The sequence below is a fragment of the Furipterus horrens genome, unplaced genomic scaffold (genome assembly GCF_987537825.1).
Source record: "Furipterus horrens unplaced genomic scaffold, mFurHor1.1.pri manual_scaffold_3, whole genome shotgun sequence".
Classification (NCBI taxonomy): Eukaryota; Metazoa; Chordata; class Mammalia; order Chiroptera; family Furipteridae; genus Furipterus; species Furipterus horrens.
Window position 1 is genome coordinate 167,316,245 of NW_028327173.1, and position 25,267 is coordinate 167,341,511.

Sequence of the window (25,267 nt, forward strand, 5' to 3'; positions counted from 1 at the left end):
ATTCTGAGTATGTCAGCTACCTTGCACCTGGTATAACATTGATTTTCCTCAATTAATGTCTCGATGTGATCACTATCAACTTCAACTGGTCTGCCCAACTGTGGAGCATCGTTCAGTGAGAATCTCTAGCACAAAACTTCACAAACCACTTTTGACACATTTCTATCAGTCGCAGCGCCTTCTCCATACAGTGTACAAATCTTGTGTGTGTGTAAATTGCATTTTTACCTTTCTTGAAATTACAAAGTATAATATGCCAAAAATGTTGCTTATTTTCTTCCATCTTCAATATTAAAATGGCTACACAAAATTTCACCAATTTTGGTCTGTTTATTTTTTTGGTTTGTTTTGTTTTTTAATGCATGCTGATATGACAGCTGTCACATACAATCTAACAAAATTGTTTCAAATGAAGTTAAAGACAGCTAAGCGTTACTAGAGCCATCTTATAGAAAAAAAAACAAACTTTCTGACCCACCCAATAAAAACAAAACACAAAAACTAATCAAATCATCTTTCTCTAGCCTTTCTCCAAATCAAAATTAAAAATTCTTTCTCCTCTTTTTTTCTTCTTCAGTAATGGAATTTCACCCACTTGAATTTAAGTTCCAGGGACTGGGATTTTGGTCTGTTTTGTTCATAGTATATCCTCATCACCTAGAATAGTGCCTGGCATGTATTAGGTGCTCAGTAAAGATTTGTGGAATGAAATCATCTTCTAACCATCTGAATCAGACATTCTAATCATACCTGGCTCCTTCTCTGATTACCTACATGTCTGGTATCTCAAGAAGTCAAATTGCCTCTACATCCTGAATGTCCCTTGAGACCTTCCTGTTATTCCCCTACTTCTGACTTACAGGGTTTATGACAACAGGCTTCTAGCTAGGAGCGTTCCTTTTCAATTTCTTAGTCTATATCTTTCTACTAATTTTATCTTTAAATATATAAATCTGAGGCCCTGGCCAGGTAGCTCAGTTGGTTATAGAGTTGTCCGACTACATCTCGGTTGTGGATTTGATCCCCAGTTGGGGCACATAAAAGAGTCAACCAGTGAATGCACAAATAACTGTTTCTCCCTCCCTCCTTCCCTCCCTCCTCTTTCCCTTTCTTTCTTTCTCTAAAATAAATAAATTACTTAGTTAAAAATTAATAAATTTACAAATTAGAAAACATAACTTCTTTGCTTTAATTCCTCAGTAGTTTCTTAATATTTGCAAAGTTAAGTTCAAAGTTTACTCTCCCTATACCATCTACTCCAACCAAACCAAATGACTTGCAGCTTTTAAATATATTGCTTGTTCATGCCTGAGAACCATTGAACAGACTGTTCCTTTCTTTCTTCCTTCTCTTGGGAGACTCTTCACTTATCAGTTAGGTCTACTCCAGTATGAAGTCGTCCCTCTTCTCTCTAGCAGTTACTACCTGGGTTGGTTACTTGCAGCCCTTTGTTCATCTCTATTGTGATTATTTATTAGTTTATCTCCTAATCTAAAATGAAATTTTGCCAGCAAGGATATAAACTTTGTATTGACTACAAATACAGGATATCTGTTTTTCTGAGCCTTGTAGAGGCGTGATTCTCCATTTTATTGCTCTGTTGAATGGATTTGTGGGTATTAGAATAAGGACCATTTTTAAATAATGAAGGCAATAAAAATCTGTTGATATAGTGACTCTTACAATTGGGTGAAGCAATTTCATTGCTTCTATTACCTACTGCCCTGACCTTTCTCTAGTTCCAGTTCTCTATCTCCAGTTACGTACTTAAAACTAGTGTCCAGAGTTTAACTTGTTTTCTGATTCTGTCCTACCAGCAATTTGTTATTGTTGCTGATGTTTTCGTTTATCTCCTGTCTGAGATAACAGCCCAGAAAACTTGAATTCAACCCAGATACTTCTTACCTCTTTAATATTGAATCAACCACCAAGTCCTATTGATTTCACCTCTAACTCATTCCTTTCCATTACAACTGCCACTACCTTGGTTCAAGCCATCATTATATATTACTTGGACTGTTATAGTGGGCTTCTAACTGGTGTTTCTACCTTCTGATTAATCTCTTCCAGAGCCAAAGTAAAAATTTAAAAGGGTGTTGGATCATGTCACCTCCCTGCTAAAAACTCCACAGTTACTCTCTTTAAAATAACATGTAATCTCCTACCACACTCTCTACCCTCTCCATGCCAAACTACGTGGTTCCCTCTCAGACCATGTATTTGGTATGGCAGCTTAATGAACATAACCTAATTTTCCTTATCTTTCTCTTGAACTTATTCCTCAGGACTTAAGTAAAGTGTTACTTGCCTTTCTCCCAGGTGTACACAAGTTATTTTGTCCCCTTTTTACTTACCTCATTTGCGTCCTTTATTACATTTCTTTATTTACTTGTTCACATTTGTTTGCCCCACTAGACCTAATCACAATACTTGGTCACTTCCCATTTATCTCACCAAGACCTAGGAGCAGGCTATAAACAAGGTATAGGCTTTTCAGCTGATATCTTTAAATTTCTGTATATTTACGATAAAAAGAGATAATTAAACTTTATGTGCATAGCTGTTTACCTTGTGTTTATTTCCATATTAAGATACATCATAATACATAATATAATACTTAGGCCATAGTAAGTATTTAATGCTTCTGAATGAAGAAAGTATGCAGAAAAACAATGCTTATTATAAACGAAATTAAGTTCTAAAGCAAGATGCTCTGTACTTTCTCTCTCTTCCCAATAGAGTTGTTGCGTAGGTAGAATAGACTGCTTTGATTTCTTCAAGGTGTTTGAAAAAGCCTTTTAAAATATTCTTGATGGCATATCGATGAAATGTAGACTGGATGGTGATACAGTTGAGTGACTTTATAGCTGACTGAGAGCTATATTTAAAGAATATTGATTACCAGATGTTTGTCAGCTAGGTGGTGTATCACAAGACTCTGCCTTTGGTCCAGTCTGGTTCAACATTTTTACTATAACTTCCATGACTAAATAGAAAGTAAGCCTATAAATTTGTGGGTGATATATAGTGGTCAGGGCTATTTCAGTTGTAATGGAAACCTGGCTCAAGCTAGTTTAAGCAAACAAGGAATCTGTAGGTCCCTACAAATGGAATGTATTGGTTTCATGCAAGGGCTTAAATAATTTCATCTAGATTCTGTCTTTACTCATTTCCCTATTCTACTTTCCCCTGAATTAGCTTTATTTTTAGACAAGACTTCTTCATGTGTTCAAAGAAGTGGCCACTGGCAGCTCCATATTTCATTAGTCCTTTTATCTTAAGGGACCAGAAAAAGAAGGAATCTCCATAGCCTGTGGAGAGCTGACTCCATATAGTTTGGGTAGAGCTGGACCACTCCGGTAGTGGAGTGAGGTTGGGGGAATGGATTTCCTACATGAAAGAAAAATTCCTGTACCAGAAGGGAAAGCATGAAGAAAAGTCAAAATTGACCATCATGAGCAACTACAGACAGATAGCTTAAGCACTGAATGTCTGAATAGAGAATAACAATGTCATAAGAGACTGAAAGGTGGAATAAAATTATTAAGATATTATTGTCATTATTACTAGCTAATATGTATTGAACTTTTATTGTGTCTTGGGCACTGTACATCAGCACTTTACATGCATTTAATTACTATACAATGATTATATGAAATATTGATACCCTTGATGTTTTTATTTTACAGAAAAGGAAACTGAGGCTCAGAAAGATTGCATAATTTGTCTGACCACCCAGCTATTAAATTATAGAGTTGAGATTTCCCCCTGTCTGTTTGGTTGAAATGAGCACTTAAAGTTTAAAATAGTTACCTACATTTTTATTACACAAATAAATAAGGTACAGAACAGTACATATAGTGCACATCACTTGTATGAAAAGGAGAAGGTACATATAAACAAGCAAATACATATGCATTGCATTGGTTGCCTCTGGGGAAAAAACTAGAAGTCAAGAATGGAAAAGAGTCTTTTCAAAATTTGGTTAGAAAAGATCTAGGGAGTTTTAATGGATATGAAATTCAACATGAGCTTTCCAAAGTGACTTGACTCTTACAACAGTTGGTAATGGCTGTCCCTTGAGATTGCCAGAATATTGTAGGCAAACTGTTAGGCACTTGATTTATGTTAAGGAATTTAATCTTCTTTTATTATTTATTTTTTTAATTGAATTTATTGGGGTGACAAAATTAAATAGGTTTTAGAGGCACAATTCTACAACACATCATCTGTACACTGTGTTGTGTGTTCACCACCCCAAGTCTAGTCTGTCCATCACCATTTATCCCCACTATATCCTCCTTAACCTCCTCCCCTCCCCCCAACAATTACCACACTGTTGTCTCTGCCCATGAGTTTTTTTCTTTTCCTTTTTTTTTTGCTCAATCCCTCCAGCGCCCCCTGACTCAGCACACACCCCCCTTCCCTGACAGCTGTCAGATGCCTCTTCTTTATAAGGGTGTTTCTATTTGGCTTGTTTATTTTGTTCATTAGATTCCACATATGCATGAAATCATATGGAACTTGTCTTTCTCTGACTGGCTTATTTCACTTAGCATAATACTCACCAGGTCCGTCCATGCTGTCATAAAGGGTAAGATTTCCTTTTTTATGGCTAAGTAGTATTCCATTGTGTAAATGTACCACAGCTTTATTTATCCACTCATCTACTGATGGACACTTGGGCTGCTTTCAAATCTTGGCTATTGTAAATAATGCTGCAATGAACATAGAGGTGCATATATTCTTTCAAATTAGTGTTTTGGCTTTCTTCCAATAAGTTTCCATAATTGGAATCACTGGGTCATAAGGCAGTTCCATTTTTAACTTTTTGAGTTAACTTCATACTGCTTTCCACAGTGGATGCACCAATCTGCATTCCCACCAAACAGTGCATGAGGGTTCCCTTTTCTCCACCAACCTCACCAACACTTGATGGTTGTTGATTTATTGATGCTAGCCATTCTGACAGGTGTGATGTTATATCTCATTGTGGTTTAAATTTGCATTTCTCTGATGATTAGTGATATTGAGCATCTTTTCATTATCTATTGGCCATCTGTATGTCTTCTCTGGAAAAGTGTCTCTTCAGATCCTTTGCCCATTTTTTAATTGGATTGTTTGTTTCTTTGGTTGAGTTTTATAAGTTCTTTATAAATTTTGGGTATTAATCCCCTTATAAGATGTATCAGCAAATATGTTCTCCCATTCAGTGAATTGTCTTTTCAAGGAATTTAATCTTTTAAATTACCCCAGTAAAGTAAGAATCATTTTCTCCAACTACATGGGGATGGAGTTCAAATAGAGGTTTTATGAATACCTATTATAGAAAAGATTTCACTCTTGAATGGTTCGTTAGATGATTTTTAAGGTTCTTTCATGCTATGATCTTGTCTGTGCATATTCTTTTAAGGACATATACATGATGTAAAATGAGATGTTATAGTATAAACATGCCCTCTAGGCACCTAAATCAACTTTGTTGCTTATTAAGATGCTTGCTTGCTTTTCTTTTTTTTTTTTTTTTTTTTTTTTTTTTTTGAGAGTGCATTTAATAAAGCTGGGGACAGTGAAATAAGGAAGGGCTTAGGACAGAAGAAGCAATAGGAGAGGGACAAGGTGGGGCTGCTTTGGCTCTCTAGAAATCAGAGAAAAGGGGGCCTTGGAAACAAGTTCAGGGGTTAGCCTGGGACTAGCTGTTGCTGCCTGTTCTCCCAGTTGCAAGCCTCCTGGGGTCCTTCAGAGTTTAGGAGAAGTGTGCCTGAGAAGGAAGAAGAGGCGGGAAGCATGCCATGAGGTGCTTGCTTTAGGTAGAATGGCTTTTCATTAGAATTAACCTACTGTTTCCCGTAAAATTCATGAGTCTTATGTAGAAATTAAACAAAATTAGTGGATATTCTGCGACCTTCTAGACCACAAAATCACCTAAGAGACACTGGGCAATGAAGCCTATCTAAACAGGTGGCATTTCCCTCTTGGTTTTACAGTGCTAAGGTGTTCATAATCAGGAGTTAATCCATACTGTACAGTGCCCTTCATACTGCTTTTAAAGTTTTATCTCTATACCTTTAGCTTATGTAGCAAAGACAAGGAAGACTTCTGTAGGAGACAATGACACCTGTCTAATTACAGACTCACTTAAAAGTCTCTTTTAGATAATGGCATGTTTAATTTCTGAACAACTATGTTATAATTCTAGAAAAGTCCTATCCTTGGCAGTTCGAAAGCAAATAGGCACTAGAGAGATGGATTTCCCCTTCCCTTCATTCAAGGGTGAGGGTCAATTTTGTGAGTTGTTGATGTCATCATTCATTTGTTCATTTTCTAAATAATTAACTGAGCCCTTCACTCTCCCAAATTTTTAAAATACTATTTACTCAATTGCTGAAATGTATTAATCCCTAACTTGTAAATATCCCTTACTTATAAGATCTTTAGTGTATGGGTTTTCAGAGTGCTCTTTCCTACTTCACTTTTGCTAATAATTTTCTCTACCTTTGTGTGTCTCTTTCCCTCACCCAAACAAGACACTCTTGTTTGCCTAATGAACAGCCAGTCTTCCTCAGCTTCTTGCTACCAGAACCCCTGTTTTATTTAGAAATCAGATAGGCATACGCTTCTGGAGAAGCTGATCACTTCCCCAGTCCCAGAACATGAAAAACAATTAGTTCTCAAAATGTAATCCTCAGATCCCCTTGGTATCTTTGAGACCTTTTCAGAAGTTCCGCTAGGTCAAAAGTATTTTTATAAAGTACTAGGACATCATTTGCCCTCTCACTCCATTGGCTGTGCAAAAGCAGGGATGGGTAAAATGTTGACATCTTGGCATGAATCAAATCAGTGGTACCAAATTGCACTACTAGTAATCACATTCTTCACTGCTTTTAGTAATAGGTAAAAAATTATAAAGCTAGTTTCATGTTATTTATTTTAATACTTTATTTTTTATTTTATTAAAATTTTTAAAATTGACTTGAGACAGAAGAATGGAGAAGACGGAAGGAGGAGAGAGAGAGAGAGAGACATTGATGTGTTGTTCCACTTTAGAATATCTTTAATAAAACAGTAAAAATTAATCTCAACCTTTGAGTACAGGTCATTTTATACTGTATATGACAAAATGGAAAGTACACATTAAAACACCTGTGCAATTGAATTGTAGGCTGACCTAGCCAGTTTTTACTTTCTTTCTTTCTTTTTAAAAAATTTTTATTGTATTTTTTCTATTACCATTTAGTCTCCTTATGCCCTCCCCCACAGCCAGCACACAGCTGTCCATGTCCATGAGTCCTTTTTCCTTTTTGCTCAAGCCCTGCACTCCCTAACATTCCCGCACCCTTTGCTGTCAGCCTGCTCTCCGTCTATGAGTCTGTCTCTATCTTGCTGGTTAGTTCAGTTCGTTCATTAGATTCCACATATGAGTGAAATCATACGGTACGGGTAACCCCCATAGAACACAGTTGTTAGGTTCCTAACAAATGGCATGTTATGCAAATCCATGTTATACGAAACAAAGAACTAGTACAAAAAGGGGCGTTAGGTTCCAAAAATTTTTAAAACATACTACTATATTTTTGTAATTAAGAGCAATATCTTTATTAAAGCAAGTTTCATCAAAAGTATTACATACTAATATGAATTAAGTAATGTTTTCTTTGTCATCACTATGAAGCTCCATTAACCAAATGTGTTTTCTTTTTGGTAAGATATACTAATCTTCTGAACTTTCTTCAACATTATCTTGATTTCTGTGCTCTTCTTTTTGCAAAAAAATCTGTTATTTTAGATTGCTTGCTTTTAGCTGAGAGATCTTTATAAATTTTGTTATACGGTGCTAGGCACTTTTGAAATTCTCTTAAACTTTGTGCTCCTTTCAGTGCAAGGATCTTCATTTAAGAAATATGGCACTAACCGTTTGGCTAAGTCTAGGCCTTTCTTTACACTTTTTAGAGTACACTGTTTAACTTCTTCGTTTTCATCAGTGCTATTGTCCCCTGTTATCTTGGCACTTTCCAGATGTCATTTCCACCAAAAGTGCTTCATCAGTTTCTTCTTCTACCAGCAATTCTTGGATATCTTCTACAGTCATGTCGTGTTAGAGCGAAACTGTGTTAAAGAAGTACCATGTTATACAGGGGATACCTATATTTGTCTTTCTCTGACTGTCTTATTTCACTTAACATAATATTCTCTAGGTCCATTCATCCTGTCACAAAGGGTAAAAATTTTTTTTTTTTTTTTTTTTTTTTTTTACAGCTGAGTAGTATTCCATTGTGTAAGTGCCCCATAGTTGTTTTATTCACTCATCTACTGATGGACACTTGGGCTGCTTCCATATCTTGGTGATTGTAAATAATGTTACAGTGAACACAGGGGTGCTTATGTTCTTTTGAATTAGTGTTTTAGGTTCCTTCAGATATATTCCCAGAAGTGGAATCGCTGGGACAAAAGGCAGATCCATTTTTAATTTTTTGAGGTATCTCCATACGGCTTTCCACAGTGGCTGCAACAATCTGCATTCCCACCAACAGTGCACTAGGGTTCCCCTTTCTCCCCATCCTCACCAGCACTTCTTTTTTTTAAAATATATTTTATTGATCATGCTATTACAGTTGTCCCAACTTTTCCCCCTCTTCTACCTCCACCCAGTACCCCTCCATTCCTTCCAGCAATCCCCTCCTTAGTTCATGTCCATGGGTCATGCATATAAGTTCTTTGGCTTTTCCATTTCACTGTTCTTCACACACACCCATACCTCTTTTTACCTTTTAATCCCTGCACCTTTTCCCCATTCTGCCCCCTCCCAACTGAGCTCCATATCTATGATTCTGTATCTGTTCTAATTGTTTGCTTAGTTTGTTTTTTAGATTGAATTATTCATAGTTGTGAATTCATTGCCATTTTAATGTTCATAGTTTTTATCTTATTTTCCTTAACTAAGTCTCTTTAACATTTCATATAATAATGGCTTGGTGAAATGAACTCCTTTAGCTTTACCTTGTCTGGGAAGCACTTCATCTGCCCTTTCATTCTAAATGATAGCTTTGCTGGATAGAGTAATCTAGGTTGTAGGTCCCTGCTTTTCATCACTTTGGATACTTCTTGCCAGCTAGCCTGCAGCTTCTTTTGTGAAATAGTTGACAGTCTTATGGGAACTCTTTTGTATGTAAGTGTCTTCTTTTTTCTTCCTGCTTTTAAGATTCTCTCCTTATCTTTGACCTTTGGCATCTTAATTATGACGTGTCTTGGTGTGGTCCTCTCTGCATCCATCTTATTTGGGACTCTGCTTCCTGGACTTTTGTGTGTCTATTTACTTCGCCAAATTAGAGAATTTTTCTTTCATTATTCTTTCAAGTAAGTTTTCAATTTCTCGCTCTTTCTCTTCTCTTTCCAGCACCCCTGTGATTCAAATGCTGGTACGTTTGAAGTTGTCTCAAAGACTCTTTACCCTATCCTCATTTTTTTGGATTCTTTTTTCTTCTTGCTGTTTTGATTGAATTTTTTTTTCCCTTATGTTCCAGATGATTGATTTGATTCTCAGCTTTATCCACCCCACTGTTAATTCCCTGTAATTTTTCTTTATTTCACTTAGCATAATCTTGATTTCTGCCTTGGTTGTTTTTATGCTGGTGAAGTACCCAATGAATTCTTCGAATATCCTAATAACCAGTGTTTTGAACTCTGCATCTGATAGATTGCTTATCTCCTTTTTGTTTAATTCTTTTTCTGGAGTTTTGTTCTATTCTGTTTTTTATTATTATTATTTGGGCCATATTTCTTTGTCTTCTCATCCTGGCAGTTTCCCTGTGTTTGTCTCTATGTATTAGGTAGAGCTGCTTCCACAACCTGTCTTAGCAATGTGGCCTATTGTCGAAAAGCACACCGCTAGGTTGGATGCGGCAGAGCCTTATGTGAATCACTAGGGTGAGGCAGCCCCTGTGAACTAGGTTGATGGAGTCTCAGATATGGTGTGGCTGCTCTGTGGCTCTGTGTGGGGAAGGACTCAGAAAAGAGACAATGGCCACTGCCTTGCCTCTGGAGTTTTGTCCAGGAGGAAGCTGTCCTCTGGGACTCACTGTGATGCCAGACACTTCAGTTTCTCCCTCTATGCCACTGGTGCCCTTCAAGCTGCTGCTCTGGTGCTGAGCTTACAGGGAGTGAGTCTGCCCAAGTCCTAAGTCTATTGCGGGCCCTTTAAAAGGAGACTCCTCAGAATCCCACTGTTTCTTCTGCTGCCCCAACCTCCACTGGTTTTTACAGCCAGAAGTCATGGGGACTTACCTTCCTGACACTGGAACCCTTGGCTGGGTGTTCTGGTGTGGGGCTGGGATCCCTCACTCCCAAGATAACCCTCAATTTTTATCCACCATGTGTGTGTGGGACCATCCATTTCACATCTCTGCCGCTCCTACCCGTCTGAATGAATGTGACTTAATTCCTTGGTTGTTGGACTTCCGTACAGCTCAATTTTCTGACAGTTCTGGGTGATAGTTACTTTGTAATCTAGTTGTAATTTTTGCTGTGGTTGTGCAAGTGGGCGAGTCGTGTTTACCTACACCTCCATCTTGACCATAAGTCTGTTTGTTGATTTATTGATGATGGCCATTCTGACAGGTGTGAGATAATATCTCATTGTAGTTTTAATTTGCATTTCTTTGATGATTAGTGACATTGAGCATCTTCATACGTCTCTTGACCATCTGTATATCTTCTTTGGAGAAGTGTCTGTTCAGGTCCTTTGCCCATTTTTTAACTGCATTTGTTTTTTTGGTCTTGAGTGTTGTAAGTTCTTTATAAATTTTGGATATTAACCCCCTATCAGATGTATTGGTGAAATATTTTTACATTCTGTGGGTTGTCTTTTTATTTTGTTGATGTTTTCCTTTGCTGTGCAAAACCTTTTTAGTTTGATATAGTCCCATTTGTTTATTTTTTCTTTTGTTTCCCTTGCCTGGGGAGATATATCCCATAAAATATTGCTACAAGCAGTGTCTGAGATTTTGCAGCCAATGTTTTCTTTTACAGTTTTTATGGTTTGGGGTCTAACATTGAAATTTTTGATCCATTTTGAATTTATTCTTCTGTGTGGCATAAGAAGGTGCTCTACCTGGCTGCTGTGGCTCAGTGGATTGAGCATCGGCCTGCAAGCCAAGTGTTGCTTGTTCGATTCCCAGTCAGGGCACATGACTAGGTTGCACATCAGGTCCCCAGTTGGGGGCGCAAGTGAGAGGCAACCACACAGTGATGTTTCTCTCCCTCTTTCTACTTTCCCCTCTCTCTACAAATAAGTAACTAAATAAACAAATTATTTTTTTAAGGAAAAGGTGCTCTAGTTTCATTTTTCTTCATGTATCTGTCCAATTTTCTCAACACTATTTATTGAATAAACTATCTTTAGGCCCATTGTATGTTTTTGCTTCCTCTATAGAATATTATTAATTGATTGTTAAGGTGTGGCTTTATTTCTGGGCTCTCTATTCTATTCCATTGGGCTATGTGTCTGTTTTTATGCCAGTACCATGCTGTTTTGATTACTATGGACTTATAGTGTAGTTTCGTATTAGGTAGAATGATTCCTCCAGCTTTGTTCTTTTCTTCTCTGAATCGCTGATGCTATGCGGGGCCCTTGGGGGTTCCATATAAATTTTTGAGTATTTGTTCTAGTTCTGTGAAATATATCATTGGAATCTTGATAGGAATTGCATTGAATCTGTAGATTTGTTTGGGTAGTATGGACATTTTAATGATGTTCATTCTTCCTATCCATGAATACAGTATGTGTCTACACTTATTTGTGTCTTCTTCAAGTTCTTCCTTCAGTGTCTTACAATAAATTTTCCAAGTACAGATCTTTTACATCCTTGGTTAGGTTTATTCCTAGGCTAGGTTTTTCATTTTTGTTTTTCTGAAGCAATTGTGAATGGGATTGTTTTCTTAATTTCCCTTTCTGTTAGTTCATTTATTGACATATAAAAATGTAACTGATTTCTGGATATTAATTTTGTATCCTGATACTTTCCCAAATTTATTTATCAGTTCTAGTAGTTTCTTGGTGGAATCTTTAGGGTTCTCAATGTACGGTATCATGGCATCTGTAAATAAAGACAGTTTTACGTCTTGTTTTTCCAATTTGGATGCCTTCCATTTCTTCTTCTTGCCTGATTGCTGTGGCTAGGACTTCCAGTACCGTGTTGGAATATTCTTTACTTGAAAGAACAACTGAAAAATCAGTTATTCAGACTGTGTATTTGGCAGACATTTTCTTGAAAGTCAATGAAATGAGCCTATTACTCCAAGGAAAACAACTGACAAAATTTGTTGTTAATGATAAAATTTGAGCTTTCAGGCAACATAATTTTGAAAAATTTGTTTATACCACCCTGTGAGTTTTACAGCTTATCAGTACTTAAAGACTTTTCTGTTGAGCCCAGAGACAACATTGATGAATATGACTTTTTGATATCCAGTGAAATGTGTCAATACAAGGTGGGGCTAAAACAGGCTTACAGTTTTTTGTATGGAAAATAATACAATAACTAAAATAATACAAGAATAAACTATTTCATGTACTCACAACTATAAACCTACTTTTGCCCACCTTGTATTTGAAAGAGCTGCATAACTCAGTGAATTAATATTTTTCTAAATGACTAATACATAATATTAAAAATCATGCATGGGTAAAAGAAACATTCAAAGTGCGAGATGGACCAATGGAATATAATGTAACAGAATACAGAAAGTTCATTGTTAATGGTTCCAGGTTCCACAGTGCCACTAACCTTTAAGATACTATCACTTGTTGAATTTTGATGTCATATCAAAGAAAAATATTCACACTTATTTGAAAAGGCTATATATATAATCTGTGTGAGGCTAGGGGTTTTTTTAAAATAAACTTTAATGAAAACATTTAACCAGCGGATTGAATGCAGAAGCAAACATGATAATCTAGCTCTCTTCTATTAAACCAGATATTGAAGAGATTTACAAAATTAAATCAGTGCCACTTTTATTTATTGTTCTTTCCTTTGGAAAAATTGTCGCTATTTTTATTTAAAATGTTACATATGATACTACATGATAGGTTTTTAAATGTTATTTAAACAAGTTAATGCATATTAAAATTTTTCTTATAAAACTTTAATATGGTAACTATCAGTAGATATTGGGTTGGCCAAAAAGTCCATGTTTTTTTCCATACTATATAAGATGTATTTTTCATTTTCACCAATAACTTTATTGATTTGAATATTTTGAGTATGTTGGCTGTCTCCCACATGGTATAACATTGATTATACTTAATTAGTCTCAATTTGATCACTGTCAACTTCAACTAGTCTACTTGACTGTGGAGTATCATCCAGCAAGATATCTAGCATGAAACTTCACAAATCACTTTTGACACATTTGATCAGTCACAGCACCTTCTCCATACACTGCACAAATCTTTTTTTGCATGTGAGTTGTGTTTTTACCTTTCTTGAAATAATAAAGCATAATATGCCAAGAATGTTGCTTATTCGATCTTCAGTATTAAAATGGCTATACAATAATTCACCAGTTTTGATAAGGTTTTTTAATGCACACCAGTATGACAGCTGTCACAATATAATCCGACAAAATTATTTCAAATGAAGTTAAAGACAACTAAGTGCTGTTAGAACCACTTTACAGAAAAAAGACAAATGAACTTTTTGGACAACCCAGTATATTTCTCATAAATAAAAGCTCTTTGGAGTTCTCAATTTTTTATTGATCTATTTTGAGATGATTGTAGCTGTGATAATTCAGACATCTCATGTGCCCTTTACCTAATTCCCCCCAATGGTAACACCTTACAAAGTTACAGTATAGTGTCACAGCAGAGATATTGATGACGTTGATGCAATCTGCCTATCTTGTTCAGATTTCCCCCATTTTACTTGTACTGGTGTGTGTGTGTATGTGTATGTGTGCCCTATGCAATTTTATCACATGTGTGGGTTTAGGTATTTACACACAGTCGGGATACAGGACAGTCCCATCACTACCAGGATCCCTTGTGTTACCCTTTACTAACCGCATCCACATCCCATACCCCTGGCCACTACTAATCTGTTCTCTGTCTCTAATTTTGTCATTTCAAAATTGTTAGTTGTTTTAAATAAGTTAATCCGTAACTATTAAAATATTTAATTTATAATATGGTAAATACCAATAGATAAAGCCTACATTAATAATAGATATGTAAAAGGTTCTCAATTTTGAGATTTCCCAAGACCAAAAAGTTGAGGAACAGCTGGTTAAAGCAGGGAGCATCATTCCCAGTTCTCCCTCCCCAGGTACTGGAGAGCACGATGTGGTTTGTGATGTCTCAATTTAGAATTCTTAGGTTTTCTCATAGGACCATCAATATGAATGATGATTATGTTTTTTAGCACAGTTTAGTCCATTCATGTTATAAGTACATTGAGACTTTTCTTCTAATATCTGTGATTCTGAATGATTTTTTTTTTAAGCCTTCAGTTTTCTGTTGTGTTCACCTTATTTGATTTGTGGGTTATTTTTTGTGTGTTTGTTTTTGTATCCTCAGGGGTAAGAGAATGGAGTAGTAATGAAAAGCTCCAGCCCTGGCTTTTAGGAAATGTGAAAGGAGGTAAAAAGTATGTTCAGCAGAGGAAGTAATTGCAGCCAGGGAACGTATTTTTCTCAGATTTTTTATTCTTGAGAAGCTAATTTCAGCACTTTCCTGGGAACAATACAGGAATGGTAGGGATTATCAAACATCTGGGGGGGGCGGGATTAGTTGCAGAGTTAATACATAGGTCCTTATCATCACTCATCAGCTGCGAAGTTAATAGTTTTGCTGAAGAAAAATGTGAATTTCAAGCAGGTAGGAGATCGCAGTGTGAGAAGACTTTAAAAAAGCAGAATTGGTGCTTCATTTAGCAAAACCCTTGCCACAGTAATGGACACTGCCATGTGATTTGTGTTGTGCATTGATTTCATTTATGAGGTTTTATTTCCTTTGTTAAATTTCCTGCATAATTAACCCATTCCCACACACTGGGAATTTAGACAGACTTGACTGTTTAGGATCCTTTGATTCACTATCTCCTTTTTACTGGAAGCGGTCTTTAGGATCTCAGTCTGAGGCTGTATAGAGATCATTGCAGTAGCACACCCTGTGGTTAGGTAGTCTGCAGTCTTCAAATTATGTTTACTGCACTTAAATTTTCTAGTACACACTTAGCCGTCACTGCTGATCTTGACCAGGTGCAGACTGGTTAAAATGGAGTGCTGAAGTAAGTTTTCTGTGAAAAGAATATGTAGCTTCTAAGAACTGTCTGATGTCTGGTTATAGTGCCAGCTACCGTGTCTTTTTTCCTTCTTTTTCCTCTTTGCCTTCTGCTACAAGATGTCTTGGAAATTAACCAGAGTTACAATCAAATTCTTTTTCCAAGCAGCCTAAGTGAAATCTGTAAGCTCAGCAAACCAGCAGCTTCCTTTTCCCCCACCTCCCCTTCCCTCCCCTCCCCCTTCTCCCCTCCCCCTCCCCTCCCCTCTCCCCTCCCCTCCCCTCCCCTCCCCTCCTTTCCTTTCTTTCTTTCCTTTTATATATATATATATATATGGATAATTAATTAATTATTTTTTTAAGTAGAAGCAGGGTCAAAGAGGGCTTTAGAAAATCTGGGACAGACTGAGTTGTGTGGCTCTAAGACGGGACATTTTTCCCTTGCATGACCAGCCTGTGCAGAATTCTCCCTTCACACAGCCAAATCTTGGTCTGTTTGGGCCTGATAAACTGCTGGCCTCACCATGACTACTCCCTGAGACCTCACCCCTCCACAAAGGTATATACCCTGGAACATTTGCTGAGCCGCCTCAGACCCAGCACAACCACCAAGATTGACCCTTTTATCAATCTGGTTATCACCACTTGTCCCTACCTGGTGACTCATTGAGAACCTACCTCATGCAACTCAAATACCACCCAAGGCTCTTCCAGTGACTGAGCCTGACAGGCAGCTGGCAGGCAGAGGCAGGTGGAGGCGGGTCTCGGATCTCCAGGTGCCTGGGAACTTCTGCTGGCCTGCCCCCAGCCCCAGTGCTGGTAAAAGCCAGCCTTGGTGTGCGGCTTGGTCAAAGAGGACTTAATGTTTAAGAGGGGCTGATTTCCTCCACTAATAATTCAATGTTGCCTTTTTTTTAGGATTTACTTCCAATATTTTATTGCATTCTGACAAGACCTTTGTGGAAAGAAGGAATTTAGATTTCTCCCTTTATCTTCAGTTATTCCATGATTTATACCTGCCAGCAGGGAATCGTTGCTATTTCAGACTAGGCAAAAATAATCCTTAATCATTTAAAAAAATACAATAAACTTACTTTGTTTCAAAAATCCCAGTCAGCATGAAGCAGTTCAAATAAGGATAATTTCCTCTATTTTAGTTTTAGAGACAAAAAACATGATAAATTAATAAATGTGATTTTTAAAATACTGCTCTTTTTAATAATCCACAATAAAAACGTTGTGAGCAAATCAAGTTTTATATAATGTGTCAGGGGGGTGCTTATATATTTGTCCATGAATCAGGAATCTATATAACTGTTTGTATTGTTGATGTTGAGTCACTGTAAAATCTTGAAGCACCTTTGCAGTTATTTAGGAAAGATATCTTATCAATATAGTATTTAGTATATTGATGACATTCTACTTTCTATATAATCTTATCTGATAATTCTGAATAAATATGAACATTCATTTAACCATCGTCCCCAATTATCTTTCCTTCTTGGATGAAAGGGCAGTTTCTTAGAGCTACTGCAGTTATTAGTAGAACCAGCTTCCTGTCTACCTTTTGACTGTGAAGGTAAAGATATCATACTCATATTTGTGTAGAGGAGAGGGGAGGCTCAGAACCAAATATTTCTTTCCTGCATTTTCTACCCCCAAAATTCTGTTGCAGCTTTGAAATTTTTCCTCCATTAGTGCCTCTTGTGTGGGAAGCAGCTGAAGTGGGTGTAGAGTTACTTCTTGTGGGGAGATTAATGACTCTGGCCTTCCTTTATTCTCTCTAGTCCTCATTTCCGTGTCACCTGCCTGTCAGCATTCATATCCCTAAAAGGTGCTAATATCTGAGAAGAAATATCGTTAAAAGATAAAGGACATGAATTGTTGGGAAACTAAGAGATTTCCATTTTTAAATTCTCTCTCCTTTCAGGTTTTTGTTTTGTTGTTTCCCTCCCCACTCAAAAAGCCCAAATGCCCTTGATGGCACTTAGCATTTGAAAGTAAGAATTGGCTGGGCTTTTGTTGTCCTAGTTGTTAAGGTATTTAATTACCTTGACTTTTTATATTCTGTTCCTTTTTTTCCCTGCGAGCATCAATCTCCTGACAATCCCTGCTCTTATATCCTAAGTATATGGCAAAGATGGCAAAGTGAGTCCTTTTCTGATTTTTATTCTCTCCTGGAGAGTGATAAATGAAGCTTTGTTTGTTCCAATGAACAGTAGACTATGAAATCCCATAAAGCCACATAGGTTATTAGATGAATTATCACAGAGCTGCTTATTATGCATTATGGCTTAATGTAGATTATAGATGTGACCAAATGGTAATTATCAGCACTGGAACTCTAATTAAAACATTATGCTGTGTCGTGATTTCTCCTTAGATTTCTGTTGCAAAGTGGAAGGAAACTGAATAAGTTCCAAACCCATAGGTGGATTTCTTCACTTCCCCCCGCCACCACCACCTATCTCTTTTAATTAACTAAATAATTCAATAAAGTTATCCTCACACAGAGATCCTGAACTCTGCTTAGTAACTCTGATCAGTAAGGTAGTTGGATGCATATACGTGTTAATCAGCTCCTCATGAGTATTAGTTTTGGTTCAGTTAAGTTTCTTCTCTTTAGGTGTTCTCTAGCAAGGTTTAATTTGTTAAAGTGCTTGTATACAATATTGGTGTTTCCTACTCTAATATCTTAGATCTTGTTTTTTGGAACTGTCAGTAGGGAACTAGAGGCTTGGCTTTACCTAGAATGTTAGTAGCTCATCCTCTCTCTGGACTCCTGCAGCACTGAGTAACTCAGCAGGAAATGAAACCACTTCCAAAACAGAGCTGTCCTTGATGCCAGAGGGAGTGTGTAGGTGATTCCCTGGGGACTTATCTCCTTCTGTGCTTGGGATTGCTGTCTCAGCGGTACAACAGATTGGCAACAGGACATGTTGGAGCAAAGCAATCAGAAAATTCACAGGAGTGACCTAGAAGGTTTAGGTCAGTCTCTGTGTCCCAGAAAGGGAACCATGTAGGAATGTCTCTTGCTAGTAGAAGAGAGGTATGGAAAAGAGAATAAACTTTAAGTGAAGGAAATGCACATCCTGACTGCGAAATTGCTTCTGTCTCAGTTCTCCTCCCAAGAGAAAGAACAGAGAAACAGAGGTAAGGTCAAGAGTAAAGATGATCTGTATAGTCTATCTCTAATTTTCCCCTTCAAATAACTCTCAAGGGTAGACTGTCCAGGAGAGTCTTTCCAGAGTTATGATCCACCTTCTTGTTGTAGCGTTCCTGAAAGGGCTTAATGACTAGAGCCAAATTCCAGCTCTAAACAAGAGCAGTTGGAGAGTCTAGTTTACGTGTGTGTGTGTGTGTGTGTGTGAGAGAGAGAGAGAGAAGGGAACGGAGGGCGAAAAAGAGGGAGAGAAACATCAATGTGTGGTCGCCTCTCACACAACCCCAACTGGGGACCTGGTCTGCAACCCAGGCATGTGCCCTGGCTGGGAATTGAACCAGCAACCCTTTGGTTAGCAGGCCAGCACTCAATCCACTGAGCCACACCATCCAAGGCTTTATTCATCTGTTATTTCTGCCTTCAAGTGTGTGCGTGGAAATATTAAGGGTCTTTCAAGAATGTATCACTCCCAAGAAGGTTGCCAAATTAAATTATAAATGCCTGATTTTCAAGAGAGCAAAAATGCCTTTTGGCATTTACCATCATGCAGGAGATTCATTATACAGGCTTCCACTTTCATTTCATTTTATGAAAAAGGTAGAGTTAAGGAAGTACAAGGTGGGTGTATATGACAACAAGCAGATAAGGATAATGTTTTGGCAGCTTTTCAGGGACCAGAATTACCCAGAATCAGTGCTTTAACAGTCTGTAGACTCTGACAGTGATGATCCACAAATAGCAGTGACTTAAAAGCCAAGATGTCAGAGCTCACTGCAGAGAATGGATGCAATACTCAGATGTTAGTGTTAACAGGAAGTAGGTGGATTATAGGTAGAGTGGTGGTCATGCAGTAAACTATTCCAGAAACAGAGTTCTGTTGTAGAGCTGTCCAGCAGCTCGGATGATGGGTTCATTGTGTGGCTCTCTCTGAATGTAGGTCTGTAGAAGGAGTATATTCAACCTGAACTAAAAAGTCTTCGACAGGGGAAGAAGGTCCCCTATCATTTTTTAAGTCTGCTGATTGGTATCATACCAGATCAGTCAGTGTTTACTGAGTGCCTTTGCATGTGCAAGACACTATGTTCACTTAGGATTTGGGCACTGTAGACTCAGAGTTTGTACTTTGTCAGCCTGATAACTGCTAGCATTTAACTAGTTAGGGGATTATTATCCTCTTTATTATAACTTTTCATTTAACTCTAAATGTCTTGCCTTTTTCTTGGAATCTAAGTAACTATTTTTGTGAAAAGTTCTAGATTTGGAGGTAGATTGTTGGTCCTTATGTTCATCTATTTCTGCATGTGTGTGTGTGTGTGAGTGAGAGAGAGAGAGAGAGAGATCAACTTCATCAGCAGACTGCTCTGGGTTGTAACAACACCTCCTGTTTCTTGCAGATAAATTTGATGTTAGACTCACATTCCGAAATGCCATTCTCTTTAACTAATTGCTGTTATAATAGATACTCTCATCAGGTTGCTCCCAGCTCTCCTATATAACTTAAGAATTTTTTTTTTTTCTAGCTAAAGGTGAATTAAAGCTCCAGTGTTCTTGAAGTGGCATTCCTAGGATCTTGATATTTCTCTCTCCTTTTGTCCCCACGTATATTCTTGGATTTTATATCTGGCTAGTGTATGACTTACTGAATGATAGACTGTTGGGAAGCATAGTGGCAGCGGCAGCAGCAGAACATGGCTCAGAAACTGGTCACTTTCTCATCCACCTGTGTGCTCTGTTACTACTGAAAACTGGCCCTGATTTTCTTTCACTAGAGACTTTTTAATGAGACAAGATTTTTTAGAAACTTTTAGTCAAGCACAGTGTATAAGGAAAATTGTTATTAAGAAATAGAGCTTCTCCTCGCACAGGATGCACTCTAAACTGCTAGATTTGTGGTGATATCATGAGGTAGAACTTGAAAGGAAAGACCAAAGTCTTATATTTAGAGCCCTCTGAACTCTGGCAGGAAAGGATGTAGGACTAGATTAAATACAGAAAAGGTATTTCCTCTGAATGTTCTTCCTGCAACTCAGCTACTACTTTCTCTTCCCCCACAGATGGAGTCCCCTGTCTCTACGCCAGCAGTGCTGCCGCTGCACCTTTTGGTACCAGTGGTCAGTAATGACATCTCATCTCCCTGTGAGCAGATTATGGTTCGTACCCGATCGGTCGGGGTCAACACGTGTGATGTGGCTCTAGCCACCGAACCTGAATGCCTGGGCCCCTGTGAACCTGGGACAAGCGTCAACCTCGAGGGCATTGTGTGGCAGGAAACAGAAGATGGTAAGTGCTACATGTGGCTTTCCCATCCCTTCTCAGCCTGCTTCTGCCAGCAGAGTTGTACCATTGTAAATAATACCAGGTATTTATTAGGAGTCTCAAGTGGCCATACATAGTCTGCTGGTGATACCTACCCAGAGGATTACAGTAAACTTCTTTGTAAAATCTTCCAGCTTCTAGAGATTGCCAGTTTTTATTATCTCCCCTTCATAGCAATTCAACAGCGTTGGCCCTAGTACTGAAGTGGTCATTTGATAGGTACTGGCCAGGTAATTCAAACTGTGTCTATACCCTCCACACCCCCATCTATCATCGTATATGGGAGAATTCAAGTAAATGAACTTCTGGGTCAGGCTTGAAGAGAAAAAGTAATAAAAGGGCAGCTGTGGGAGTCAAGGAAATGGAAAACAGTCACTCTTAAATTGACTTAGTGTTGGCTCATTGAATGTGCAACTCTTGCCTTTTTTTAACACCTGGAGGTGCAGCCAGCTCCTTCCCACTGGCTGCCTCATTGCCCAGCCACCCACGCCACTTCATGCATCTGTCAGTACAGATTTTATAGGCCTAGGCAACAGGGAAATGTTTATGTGGTCTTGTTTTCAGGTCTCCACTAAGCAGTTGGCTCACTGTAGGGTGCTGCTGCCCAAGGCTACGATCCAGATTTCTTATATGTTCCATTTGCCCCTGAGAACAGAATCTCTTCTGTTGTAGAAGTTCTTAACCCTGAAAAAATACGATTGCAAAGGGACTTAAGAGGCATTTCAGATCCCTTCGTACCATCTGTGGCAATCTGATTTCAGCAAATACATTTTTTTATTAAAAAACCCAAGTCCTTGTCAAAGTAGGTGTGGTTAAAAAGGCTGGGCCTCAGAGTCCCCTCAGGCCTCTGCATGAGTAACCAGACTTTCAAAGCATCCCCACTCTCAGGAATTGAGAGGCCCAGGAGAGCACACTCATTATCTCTGGTTATCATAAGCTATCTTGTCAGGCTGCCTGTGAAGATTCAGGCTTTTCATTCTGGCAATTCTGATAGAACTCTGTTCCTCAGAATATTTGTTGTGATTCAGTATTTACTTCAAGTCTACTATGCAGCCAGCAGTGAATGTGATACGGGTTAAGAATTCTGTGTTCTTGGCTCTCATCATTAGTTATATAGTAAAACTTCAGCTTTTAGAATAATTGCTGGTGAGGTCTTACTGTGTGCCTGAGACAATAACAAAAAAAGTCCTGTGTGTTAGACACTGATGCAGAGAAAGTGACAGAGAATTTGACTTTAGAGATTGACTCAGGATGTGTATATACAATATTCAGTCTGGAAGTCACAAGTGGCTATCTCTGATTTTTAAAATATCATCTGCCTGTGACCAAACGTCTCAACAGCCAATATCTGTTGGAATGACAAACATATCCAGACCACAGCTCTGTGCCATCAAGCAACCTTCAGGGTCTGTTGCCTCAATATATTGAAGATAGAAGACATCAATTTCCTGCCTATTTATTCTCTCCATCTTTATGATGGTGATTTTCTCCAAGGGCAAGATGCTTTTCGTGGATGTGAACCTGATGAAAACTTTCAAGAGAGTGAGACTCGCCTATTACTCTCCTGAGACTGATAGATATCTTTTTATCTGAGGACCCCTGTTTCTCCCTCCCTGCTGGGTGATATTAGCACAGATTGCTTTTATTAATAAATGACTTGCTCTGAAAGGCTCTGTGGTTGTCACTGGCAGCCTATTACTGAGTTCTCCTCTTATACACTTTTAATGCACTCTATACTATATTTGACAGCACTCATCACAATTTGCAGTTTTGTGTGTATAGATATATGCTCCTCAACTTACAAAGGGGTTGCATCCTGATAAATCCGTCATAGCTTAGCACAGCCTGCCTTAAACATGCTCACATTTACATCAGCCTGTAGTTGGGCAAAATCATCTTACAGCTGCTGCCCAGCATCACAAAAAGAATATCGTACAACATATCACTAGCCCTGAGAAAAGGTCAAAATTCAAAGAAGTTTGGTTTCTACCAAATGCAAATGGCTTTCACACTGTCATAAAGCTGAGAAACATTCTTAATCAGGAACCATATGTAATTACATTTTTCTATTGATGTGTGTTTCTTCCACTACTTGAGAAGTTCCATGAGCTCAGAGACTGTTTTGCTCACCATTGTATCCCCAACACTTAACACCTAACACCTATAGGCCCTCAAAAATATTTGTTTGAATGAATGAATGTTTGTGTCTATGTCATTGTCATTTCTAGATCTATGTTAATGTATACCTGATAGATACTATAAAATTGTTTGAATTTAGGAGCCATGTCAAATACTCTCCAAAATTCTTTACTTTCTCTGAAACGCAGAATAAGTAATACTTGTATCAGGTTTAAAATCACTTTCACTTACTTAATTAAATCTTTAAGCTTTTTAGTTCTCCTACTTTTAATATCATATTTTTTCCCACTTACCATATTGTGTCTCAGGGATTAGTACTCTTCTTCTTTCCTTCTTTTTTTTTTTCATCCCAAGGGAAAGAGAACTATTCTGCAATTATATACTCGGCTTTGCTTATGGTCGATCCAGAGGGCATTCACCTCAGCTGTCAGTTGGCTAAAGTCTGAGTTCAGATCATAGTTGGTTCACATTTCTTTTCATCTTCAGTTAACAGAGATTTCCTGCAAAGATCTTTCTCTGAAGATCTGTAAGACCCAGCTAGTGTACTGAGTCAGTCCTCAAGTTAATAATAAGAACTATATACAGATACTTTAAAAAATACTCTTCAAGCCTTCTAGGCTTTTTTTGTTTTGCTACCATACTCTTTGTACTTCTGCCTCTTTGCCCAGCAAACTACTATCTTCAAGTGAAAAAACTCTTACCACTTAGAAACTGTGAACGCTTGGCCTCTGAAGGGGCACAGAGGACCCTCAGGTCCCTGTAGAACTGAGCCACCTTGCTGAGAACAGGTGTAGAGATCATGGCCTCAATTCTTTCTTGTTTCTTTGCTTACCTGAACTGCATGTAGTGTTGCTTCTTTCTTCCCTACCTCTCATTGTAAACCTTGCCTTGGAGGCATTTTGAAATTCTTGCAAGTCCCATCTCTTTTTAGGCTGCTAGTAATTCAGCCAGCACTGCAAAGATCCTCAACTAGACTCAACTTTAGGACTGTTAAGAAGACCCAAATGTAATCTGGAATGATCTCCTTGGCTTTTTGAGACTTATTCTTAGCATTTATGCAGAAGTTTGATTCCACCTGATTTCTTTTTGTCTCACTACATCTCAAATCAAAATAACTGGTCCCAAGGCTATTTCTGGTTCATAGGGCTTACCTTAACCCAGGATCCTGGAAACATGTATAAGAAGCCTTGAGGCAAACTATATATTTTTGCTGAAGCAAAGATGCTTACTAGCTTCTACAGTGTTATAAAAGAAGGCAAGGCTGACTTTAAATAAGAATTCCAGGGGATGCTATAGGTTTTCCTTTTTAGATCACAGCACTTAAGTGGGAGGCCACCACTAGTGATGATGTATTTTCCTTTGGCAGATTTGCTTTCTGGAAAAATGTGTGGTATAGTGCCAAGAGCACTGAAGTGAAATCAGGAGACCTCTGCCACTATCACTGTGACCTTGGACACGTTTCATAACTTGTTTAGACCTTAGTTACTTCATCTCTTGAACTCTAGTCGCCAATAAGGACCTATCCAGTTTTTACGTTATGAGAACCTGTAACTCAACCCTTGGTATCAGCGTGGATTCAGTACCTGTTGGCTGTGGCATCTTGAAAATAAACAGTTTTGTATACCAGTCATGAGAATAACAACTGAAAAACATTAATACCAATGAAATGTCATTGTATATTTGTTTTATAGATTTGCTTCATCATAAAAATTAATCTTTTCACCTTGCCAGCCTCATATGCAGGAAGTCTTTACCTCCCATTTGTCAACCCTTGATCCTAGACTGACAAGTGGAAGAATTCACAAAACCCAGCTCTTTGTCAGCTGACATAAGCTGAGCTCACAATACTGCTTAGCAATCCCTTCAGCTCCCTAATACATTCACATTCCCCAATACTCATTTCATTGTCAAGATTTTTAGCCCAATTCATGCTCATAAACTAAGATCAAAGCTACCCATCTTAATTTCCCAGCTTCCCTCCTCTCTCTTAAGATCATTTTTCTTATCCTATTATTTCCCTTTTTTTTCCTTATTCTGTAGATTCTTTGAGACTTTACCAAGAATTTTATCTGCTCTTCGATCTTCATTCTTTTGCTTTCTATTAACTCCCTCCTCTCTACAATACCTTCTTACTATGAAAATATTTTCCTCATCCTTGCTACCCCTTTGAACTACTGATCTCTCTCCTTTTTTTTACTACTTGCTATTGCTGTTTCCAGTCTCCTTTTACGTGCCCAATATCACATAACATCTTGCCATCAGATTTCTTCTGCCACTATTTGACTGAAACATCTCTCATACCAATGATCATCTATTTTCCAAAGGTCATCTCTCAGTGCATTCTAGACTTTTAGAAGCTCTACTATTTT

General features: G+C 38.0%; 1 protein-coding gene across 2 annotated transcripts in view; it reads left to right on the plus strand.

Annotated features, from left to right (window-relative positions):
• ZNF609 (zinc finger protein 609) overlaps window positions 1-25,267 on the plus strand; it is a 191,490-nt gene that overhangs the window by 124,785 nt on the left and 41,438 nt on the right. For both annotated transcript variants that reach the window (XM_090270754.1, XM_090270755.1), the window contains exon 3: window positions 20,498-20,723. In XM_090270754.1, the coding sequence (XP_090126880.1) occupies window positions 20,498-20,723 (226 nt within the window). The remainder of the gene's footprint in view (window positions 1-20,497; window positions 20,724-25,267) is intronic.